The following is a 10792-nucleotide window of genomic DNA, read 5'->3' on the forward strand; positions in this document are numbered from 1 at the left end:
GAGCTATTCCCCCTGGTTGTTGGAGGACTAAAAATAAACACTACTACCTTGGTATACAACAAAGTATACATGTTATACAGTTCAAAGTATTTACAACATGAATTTCATCTTCAAGTGACAGGTAAGATAAGAAAACGGAGAATCAAAATTTGGCGTACAAAATGACGAAACACCACACCTTGAACTGCTGCTCTTTGCCAGGCGCCTTGTATCTGGAAGATTCCCATGTAATTACGTGTATGTTTGTAAGCTTAGCTGGCTCTAGTCAAGCCGTGGCTAACTGAATGCTTTTGTGCTCAGGTTAATATCTCTCTCTGTTTCAGATACAGTCTCTTGCTTTGCGTTTTGTCAGCAGTTGTCAAGTATCGCGGCATCATTGCAATTTTTTTGCTCTAGTCCAAATTCAGTAGACTATTCCACCTACTGCACCTTGGAAAATCTCGAGGATTACAACAACCTTGCCTGTCCAACCACACTCCAAAATACCCTTGTAATAAATTTTTGTTCAAATCGAGACACACTCCCTGCAGCTACGTCGTTGAGTAATGCCTGTGCCTTAGGACGATAAAATTCTCTTGTATACGACCTACATTATGTTAAACCTGTCTTAAATTCGTAATAAATATACTCAGTGCATCCCACATCGGATTTGAGTTGTTGCTTTATGTGTCATAATAATGCATTATGACATGAGTTTATAAATGATGCAGTTATTGCAACTGTTCACTGGGTGCTATCCTGGAATAAAATACGGCCCTCTGACAGGTGTCAAAGCTTTCTTACAGATAAATGTATAATTAACGGCGTGTAAAAACTCCCCAGGGTGAAATACGACATCCCTGCGACACGTTTCCATCACGATTTCCCCCTGGAGAAACCCCATATATCATACCACATGTACCACAGCAAATCGTTTAGCTTCTAATAACACCATATTACTACCACTGTGTCTTCATTATTGGCACAGTGTGTTTATTTAACACATGTACTCCACATAAGTTGTTTTAATTAGCAAAAAACCCACAAGTATCATGGCGAAATATTCCATCCCGGCATAACAGTAGGTTTAAGCTGTAATGACGCCACATTGATTTTATGGTGTTTTTTTTTTTAGATCATTTTCATAAAAAAAATTTAGATCTACCGGCATGGCAAACGGATTAAAGCTTAATCACAGTTTCACATGAAGAGGTACTGTACATTACTACAGAAGTTTGGATAAACGTGTAAAAACACCACCGTTCCACCACGGTTTCCTCATGGCGAAAAACATCACGACACAGCAAGATTTAGGATGTAATTGCTTCATTTTTCTTGTACGGTTTAGGACATGAACATGCCTCATTTCTACCACGGTTTCCTCAAGGCGATATACATCCCGGCAGAACACGGCTTAAGATGTAATAACACCTCATTTCTTCCACGGCTTCGCATGGCAAAATACCTCCAAAAACAGCACGTCTTAGAATGTAATAACGCCACATTACTATTACGAATTAGAATGTGATAACGCCTCATTTCTACCACGGATTTCCCATGGTAAACTATATTCCGGCACATCACGCTTTAGACTGTAATAACGCCACATTTCTACCATGGTTTCCCCGTGGCAAAGTACATCCCGACACAGCACGGTATAGGCTGTAATAAAGCCACATTTCTACCACGGTTTCCTGATGGTAAAGTACATCCCGACACAGCAGAGTTTAGGATGCAATTAAGTCTCATTTCCCCATGTTGAAATACATTCTGGCACATCGCAGTTTAGAATGTAATAACGCTTTATTTCTACCACGGTTTCCCCATGGCGAAATGTATTCCGGTACAGCACGGTTTAGGATGTAATAAGGCTTCATTTCCACCATGGTTTCCACATAGGGAAATTAATTTCTGCACAGCACAGTTTAGAATGTAATAACGCCTCATTTGCCCATGACGAAATACATCCTGGCACAGCACAATTTAGGATGTAATAACGCCTCATTTCTACCACGGTTTCCCTATGGCGAAATGTATCCCGGTACAGCACGGTTTAGGATGTAATAACGCTTCATTTCCACCACGGTTTCCACATGTGTAAGAACACACCAGCCTGACACAAAGAGAATACAGCGGCCAAGACGGTGCAAGGTAGATTCCACGGCTGGATCAGACAGAGATACACATGAGCGAGAATGGGCTGCTGAAGGAATGCGACTCATAGATATACAGAAAATGGTGTGTATATGGAACAAAGTAATGCTTGAGCACAGTGAGACCAAGGACCACTGTCCACTGCCCAGGTTAGAGATAGCTGCAGAGAAAAAGTGGGGTTTAGCCTGGGCGTTCAGTTTTAAGTGCTGTGACTGTGACTATGTATCTGGCTTCCACAAATTCTACAAAGAGGTAGAATGCAACAGACCTGGCCAAAAAGCTGCGGCGGTGAACCGAGCTCTTCAAGTAGGCCTCCAGGACACACCAATGGGGAACACCCGAGCCAGACTCCTATTTGCAGCGATGGACGTGCCGCCTGCCACTCGTAGGAACATGCATCGCACTGCAAACCATGTCGCATCTGCAATCGCAAAGCTGAACAGAGAGGATATGGCAAATAAGGTGGAAGAGGTAAAGGCATACAAAAGGCAAAGAGGAGAGGATGACAGCACAATAGATCTGGCCACAGACACTCGCTACAACAACATTGCCATAACCAGTCCCAAGAAACCGGGCCAGAATGCTTCACAAGCAATTTCCCTGGCTGTGGAGACATCAACAGACAAGCAATACATTGTCTCCGCAGCACTGAAGAATAAATTGTGAGAAAGAAGCCATAAAAATCGTGACATAGGTTGACCGTCAAAATCTGGACCTTTCCATGCCGGCAGCTGGGAGGCGTGCCTAGCAACGCCAAGGGGATGTCACTCGCAGCCTCATCACTACCTCACACCTTGTGTCCTTTCGTCCAGAATTTCAAACTTTCATCAATAAAGCTAATACCTCCTCAAAGTTTAGACAGTTTCCAGCATTTTAATACCAAGCATGCACCTGTGCACCAAAAATGGACGCCTGGGAGCAAAAAAGACTTTATACCCTAAAATTCACAGAACTTCAATCGTCCCTACCGAAAAACGGAAGTTGTAATGGGTGTCTGTGTCCTATATACTGCCACAAGAGTTCGCTTATGACCCCATGATTTCGTCCCTGCTTTTAGTGCCAAAACACGAGAATCCGGTACAACAGTAAATTTATAGTGTATTGACGCTAAATTTATTTAGGTCAAATGACGCTACATTTGCATCGTGGAGACGTCATGTTCTGCTCGGCACAACAACCAAAGCCTCAAACACCAGTTTGTTCACAGTGTAATAGCAACACAGTTCTACAACAAACACAACAGCCTGGCACACCAGTTTGTTGGCGATGTAATTAACAAAGCACGTCAACAACAAATACGACAGTCTGACAAGCTACTATGTTCACGGAGTAATAAGAACTCAGTTGCACAACAACAACCACAGCCTCAAACACCACTATGTTCACAGTGTGATAACTAAACAGCTGTACAACACACAGACAGCCCCACACCAGTACGTTCACGGTTCTACAACAACAACAACCGCAGCTTCAAACTCCAGGATGTTCATTATGTGATAACAAAGCAGTTCTGCAACAAACACGAGAAACTGACACACCAGTATCTTGGCGATGTAATAACAAAACACTTCTACAAACAACTAGGACACCCTGACACACCGGTATGTTCACCTGGTGATAACAAAACACCTCTACAACAGCTAGGACAGCCTGACACACCAGTATGTTCACCTGGTGATAACAAAACACCTCTACAACAACTAGGACAGCCTGACACACCAGTATGTTCACCTGGTGATAACAAAACACTTCTACAACAACTAGGACAGCCTGACACACCGGTAGGCCTATGTTCACCTGGTGATAACAAAACACCTCTACAACAACTAGGACAGCCTGACACACCGGTATGTTCACCTGGTGATAACAAAACACTTCTACAACAGCTAGGGCACCCTGACACACCGGTATGTTCACCTGGTGATAACAAAACACTTCTACAACAGCTAGGACAGCCTGACACACCAGTATGTTCACCTGGTGATAACAAAACACCTCTACAACAGCAAGGACAAGCTGACACACCGGTATGTTCACCTGGTGATAACAAAACACCTCTACAACAACTAGGACAGCCTGACACACCAGTATGTTCACCTGGTGATAACAAAACACCTCTACAACAACTAGGACAGCCTGACACACCGGTATGTTCACCTGGTGATAACAAAACACTTCTACAACAGCTAGGACCGCCTGACACACCAGTATGTTCACCTGGTGATAACAAAACACCTCTACAACAACTAGGACACCCTGACACACCGGTATGTTCACCTGGTGATATCAAAACACCTCTACAACAACTAGGACAGCCTGACACACCGGTATGTTCACCTGGTGATAACAAAACACCTCTACAACAGGTAGGACAGCCTGACACACCAGTATGTTCACCTGGTGATAACAAAGCACCTCTACAACAACTAGGACAGCCTGACACACCAGTATGTTCACCTGGTGATAACAAAACACCTCTACAACAGCTAGGACACCCTGACACACCGGTATGTTCACCTGGTGATAACAAAACACTTCTACAACAAGTAGGACAGCCTGACACACACCAGTATGTTCACCTGGTGATAACAAAACACCTCTACAACAACTAGGACAGCCTGACACACCAGTATGTTCACCTGGTGATAACAAAACACTTCTACAACAGCTAGGACAGCCTGACACACACCAGTATGTTCACCTGGTGATAACAAAACACCTCTACAAAAACTAGGACAGCCTGACACACCGGTATGTTCACCTGGTGATAACAAAACACTTCTACAACAACTAGGACACCCTGACACACCGGTATGTTCACCTGGTGATAACAAAACACTTCTACAACAGGTAGGACAGCCTGACACACCAGTATGTTCACCTGGTGATAACAAAACACCTCTACAACAGCTAGGACAGCCTGACACACCAGTATGTTCACCTGGTGATAACAAAACACCTCTACAACAACTAGGACAGCCTGACACACCAGTATGTTCACCTGGTGATAACAATACACCTCTACAAAAGCTAGGACAAGCTGACACACCGGTATGTTCACCTGGTGATAACAAAACACCTCTACAAAAGCTAGGACAAGCTGATACACCAGTATGTTCACCTGGTGATAACAAAACACCTCTACAACAACTACGACAGCCTGACACACCAGTATGTTCACCTGGTGATAACAAAACACCTCTACAAAAGCTAGGACAAGCTGACACGCCACTATCTTCAGCGTGTAATAAAAAACACGACAGACTGACACACCAGTATGTCCACGTTGTGACAAAAACACAGTTCTACAACAAACACAAATGACAGACATACCAGTATGTTTACAGTGTGATAGCAACACAGTCCTACAACAAACACGACAATCTGACACACGAGGTGATTTACAGGGTGATAACAGCACAGTTCTACAACAAACATTGCAGCCTGAGGCACCAGTATGCTCACCGTGTGATAGCAACACACTTCTACAACAAACACGACAGAATGACAAACCAGTATGTTGGCGATGGGATAACAATACAGTTCTACAACAACCTCGATATCCCGACACACCACTATGTTCACGGGGTTATAACAATACAGTTCTACAACAACCTCGATATCCCGACACACCACTATGTTCACGGTGTTATAACAACGCAGTTCTACAACAACCTTGATATCCCGACACACCACTATGTTCACGGTGTTATAACAGCACAGTTCTACAACAACCTCAATATCCCCACACACCACTATGTTCACGGTGTTGTAACAATACAGTTCTACATCAACCTCGATATCTCGACACACCACTATGTTCACGGTGTTATAACAATACAGTTCTACAACAACCTCAATATCCCGACACACCACTATGTTCACGGTGTTATAACAATACAGTTCTACATCAACCTCGATATCCCGACACACCACTATGTTCAAGGTGTTATAACAACGCAGTTCTACAACAAACACAGAGCCTGACACACCATTATGTTCATAGTGTGATAACACCACAGTTCCGTAACAACTACTACAGCCTCAAACACCACTATGTTCACAGTGAGATAACAACACAGTTTTATAACAACCACCACACTTTCAACACCAGTATGTTCACAGTGATATAACAACACAGTTTTATAACAACCACTACAGCCTCAAACACCAGTATGTTCACAGTGTGATAACAACACAGGTTTACAACAACCACTACAGCCTCAAACACCACTATGTTCACGGTGTGATAACAACACAGTTTTATAACAACCACTACAGCCTCAAACACCAGTATGTTCACAGTGTGATAACAACACAGGTTTACAACAACCACTACAGCCTCAAACACCACTATGTTCACAGTGTGATAACAACACAGGTTTACAACAACCACTACAGCCTCAAACACCAGTATGTTCACAGTGTGATAACAACACAGTTCAGTAACAACCACTACAGCCTTAAACACCAGTATGTTTACAGTGTGATAACAACACAGTTTTATAACAACCACTACAGCCTTAAAACCAGTATGTTCACAGTGTGATAATAACACAGGTTTACAACAAACACGATAGGGTGACACACCAGTATGTGATAACAACATATTTTTACCATTATGACAACTATGGTCTATGAAGTCTGCTGGCCAAAACTAGTGAAATAATGTAATTTCATTAAACGCCTATTCCTGATGCCCCGTAAACATACATTGCCAAATTCATACTTTGTCACCATTGTATATTATTTGCTTGACTTTTGATGCCAAGAGGGTTTTACTTATATGAGGCCATCCTTAAAAAGTCAGTGTTGAGGTGATCAAACCCAACAGTCACGAAAACTAAGGTAGGTTGACAGGCAATTGTTTTCTTATATTCTGGACAATAAGAAAGACAGGGATTTTAAAGGTAACATTTTGAGAAATGTAAAACAAAAATTATGCCAAAAACCTCATTAATATTGTTGACTAGGATGTTATTTTTTAAGGATTTGTCGGGTGATCCCCAACAAACATAATTGTGCGGATGGCCTGATGGTGGTCAGTTTTTAGGTGAGGAAAATCGGAGTGCATGGGGTGAACCAACAGCATTCCGCAAGATACAGACAAACCTTCCCACACATGACGCACAGATATGCACAACATATTGGTGGAAAGCTAGTAGTCTCCAATGAATTTCACACCCTGCAAATGGCATCACGAGCGTTGTCAACCAATGTCCCACAAGCAGTGGGAGTGGGGATAATGTACAAATGTCCTCTCTATAGTTAGGCTTTAACCCACAACCCATGTGTCCTGGCCATTTAAGGACGAGATTTTTTTTAATTTCCACACTCTAACTGTTAATGGAATCTTCTTGACAATAAGAGGTGGACAATGATGGTGTATCGCATCACGCAGTTGTTAAATGCTCCCTGTCTTCCACCGATACTGGTGTGCATATCTGTACTTCACACAATACACAAACTCACCAAAGTGCTGTGGTTTATCGGCATTGGTGTGCATACCAGTAACACAATGCACAAACTGACTACAGTGCTGTGGTTTACCAGTACTGGTCTGGATGTCCGTACATCACACAAAATACAAACTGACCTGTGCTGTTGTGGTTTACCAGTACTGGTGTGCATATCCATACATTATACAATGCACAATCTTACCGCAGTGCTGTGGTTTACCAATTCTGGCGTGCATATCCGTACATCACACAATGCACAAACTTACCAAAGTGCTGTGGTTTACCAGTACTGGTGTGCATATCCGTACGTCACACAATGCACAAACTTACCAAAGTGCTGTGGTATACCAGTACTGGTGTGCATATCCGTACGTCACACAATGCACAAACTTACCAAAGTGCTGTGGTATACCAGTACTGGTGTGCATATCCGTACGTCACACAATGCACAAACTTACCAAAGTGCTGTGGTATACCAGTACTAGTGTGCATATCCGTACGTCACACAATGCACAAACTTATCAAAGTGCTGTGGTATACCAGTACTGGTGTGCATATCCGTACGTCACACAATGCACAAACTTATCAAAGTGCTGTGGTATACCAGTACTGGTGTGCATATCCGTACGTCACACAATGCACAAACTTATCAAAGTGCTGTGGTATACCAGTACTGGTGTGCATATCCGTACGTCACACAATGCACAAACTTATCAAAGTGCTGTGGTATACCAGTACTGGTGTGCATATCCGTACGTTATATAATACACAATCTGACCACAATGCTGCGGTTTACCAGTACTGCTGTGCATATGTGTAGGTCTCACAATGGACAAAAGTGCTGGTTCGTTTATTCATAAAACTGACTCCATGCTACAATTGAAAAAATTTCATTGCGGAATTAAACAACTACCCAAGGAATAATATGTCGTCAGAATTATTTCTGTGGTTTACTATATTGTCCTATATTTTCAGAAAAGAATTTATTTATCCTATATTTTTATTAAAAAGATCCTATAGTTCCTCCTACACATTTGCTTCGTGGGTTTTATCCGAGTGTAAACATCAACACGTATGTATGTTTATTACACGTTTACATATGTATGTTTGGCGTTTAACGTCATACTGAATTTTTTTTCAGTCACATAACGACGATAAGTCATTAGGTATATGTACATACACTGGCTACTTGTGACAGGTCCATACCGGCAAATTGCTGCCCCCACAGAACTATCATGCCGAAGACACCAGTCATGACACCCAACCAGTCACATTATACTGCGAATGGCCAACCATTCAAGTTCCCTTGTTTTAACCTCTCAGTGCTGGGCGCCAGGCGAGGCAGCAGCAAGTTACATCTTCAAAGTCTTGAGGACCTCCGTGGCCGAAGTGGTTAGCATTCCAGCGCAGTACTATGACCCAGGGGCCTCTCACCAAATGCGGTCACTGAGAGTTCAAGTCGTGCTCATGCTGGCTTCCTCTCCATACAGATGGTCGTGGGTTTCCTCAGGGCATTGCCCGGTTTCCTCTCACAATAATGCTGATCCGCCGTCGTATAAGTGAAATATTATTGCACACGGCGTAAATCAAATAATTTAAAAACCGTGAATGTCACAAAGGAAAAGTGTTGCCAGATTTTTACTTTGGTGCGTGTAAGTTGAGAGCCTTACTTATGTTATGTTAGTATGAGATATCCGATGGACCACGCAAACGTCGTTTCCTTCGCCAGCAGAAAACGACATGTTTCTTATAAATGTTTATTATAGACCTTGAATGTCACAAAGGAAAAGTGTTTCCAGATTTTTACTTTGATACCTTTAAGTTGATAAGTGTGACTCACCACCGGTCTTTACTTGTATTCCGATCGATTCTCTCCGATAAAAAAGCCTCCATATTTTCATAACGTGTTTAATTATATTGAGAATATGGGTCAGTGAATTTGTGTTTCGTCTCAAAGTAAAGAATGGTGTAGGAAATCTGAGAGGAAAGCGCTTTATTCGGAAAGTGGGTAACCAATGTAGCCACTACGGACGTGTAGAAATGAGCGCAGATGATTTTGTGGACAGCTTTACATAGTTATGTACAAAGAATAGTTTTATACATGTTACTAAATATGATGGTTATGTTATACATAAGTAATAAATGGCGCTGATAGTATTTACACGTAGGTAATGTATTCCGATCTAACTCAGTGTTAACATTAAAGTTCACTTCAAGCACAATACTTCAGACATATTATGATAGCATATCCAGATACAGACCAGTCAGATTGCTGGTGTACATATAATGATGTCTGCATGAAACATTATGTCCAAGACACCTGCAGGCCTGACACCCCACCCAATCAGAATTTACCAACACTAAACCTCCTCCATCCAATAACCATTCCAATTCTGAGTCATAAAACATGAAGCCAAAAGTAACTGTTTGTAAAGTCATGAAATGGTGACCAGCGTCAGTGCTGAACGCTGTATTACTTCCGGAGGGTCAGGAGAACTTTAGTCTACCACCATGGCGGTAAATCCTTTCAAGATGCATATGTCTTCCCTATTATCGGAAAATATGAATCCATCTTAGGCACAGCCATGTGTCTTCATCGCTAGGAAAGTTAGATTCCTTAGTCATTACAAACAAATAATCACAAAACAGTCGGCTATAAAATGTAGGCCTAAATGCGTTCAGTTAGGATTTATGCAAATCACGGGACTTGCTGTTTTTGTAGAAATGGGCAACCCTTCTAATATAATTCCTTATATCCAAACAAGCCTATATACAAAATATGGTGCTTTATTTTAACTCGGTCACAATCTGCGGTCACCGGACAACAACGTTAATTGTTTAATTTGTAATAATATAGGCATATTTCAGTGGAAATGATCGAATATACATGTAGGTTTTCAAATGCCTCGTGTAGGCCTATAGCTTTCATATACACTGGGTAATCTGCCTCACGTTACAGTAATGTGGCTCTGTTTTAACTCGAGATGCTGGAAAATGAGGAAAAGCACTTAGTGAGCGAACGAAAGTCTACATGTGTCATTAAGTTTAATGCATACCGCTTGAGACTTGAGTTGAGCTCGCACGAGATAAATTTATGCATGTTTTGGTATTTCTATCACTGCCAGGAGTTGAATAGGTCACCACTATCACCCGGGATGGGCAGGTGAAGTCGGGTCCACATTTCACTGTGAACCAGCGAG

General features: G+C 42.1%; 2 protein-coding genes across 2 annotated transcripts in view; both read left to right on the top strand.

The window, feature by feature from the left end:
- Positions 1–641, top strand: part of LOC135462135 (uncharacterized) — a 42756-nt gene extending 42115 nt beyond the window's left edge. Inside the window, exon 29 of the mRNA XM_064739504.1 lies at positions 324–641. Within this exon, the coding sequence (XP_064595574.1) occupies positions 324–568 (245 nt within the window). The 3' untranslated portion in view covers positions 569–641. The remainder of the gene's footprint in view (positions 1–323) is intronic.
- Positions 642–1336: 695 nt separating this feature from the next.
- On the top strand, positions 1337–4745 carry LOC135465805 (mucin-1-like). The gene is made up of 2 exons (XM_064743157.1): positions 1337–1400; positions 3553–4745. The coding sequence occupies exons 1-2, from the start codon at positions 1337–1339 to the stop codon at positions 4743–4745; spliced, it is 1257 nt and encodes a 418-aa protein (XP_064599227.1).
- Positions 4746–10792: the final 6047 nt, after the last annotated feature.

This window comes from Liolophura sinensis, chromosome 1, assembly GCF_032854445.1.
Source record: "Liolophura sinensis isolate JHLJ2023 chromosome 1, CUHK_Ljap_v2, whole genome shotgun sequence".
In the NCBI taxonomy this organism is placed as follows: Eukaryota; Metazoa; Mollusca; class Polyplacophora; order Chitonida; family Chitonidae; genus Liolophura; species Liolophura sinensis.

Coding starts and splice junctions, on each gene's coding strand:
- LOC135465805 (XM_064743157.1), top strand. CDS start 1,337: ATGCCTCATTTCTACCACGGTTTCCTCAAGGCGATATACATCCCGGCA. Junction 1,401..3,552: donor GGCAGAACACGGCTTAAGAT/GTAATAACACCT, acceptor TACAACACACAG/ACAGCCCCACACCAGTACGT.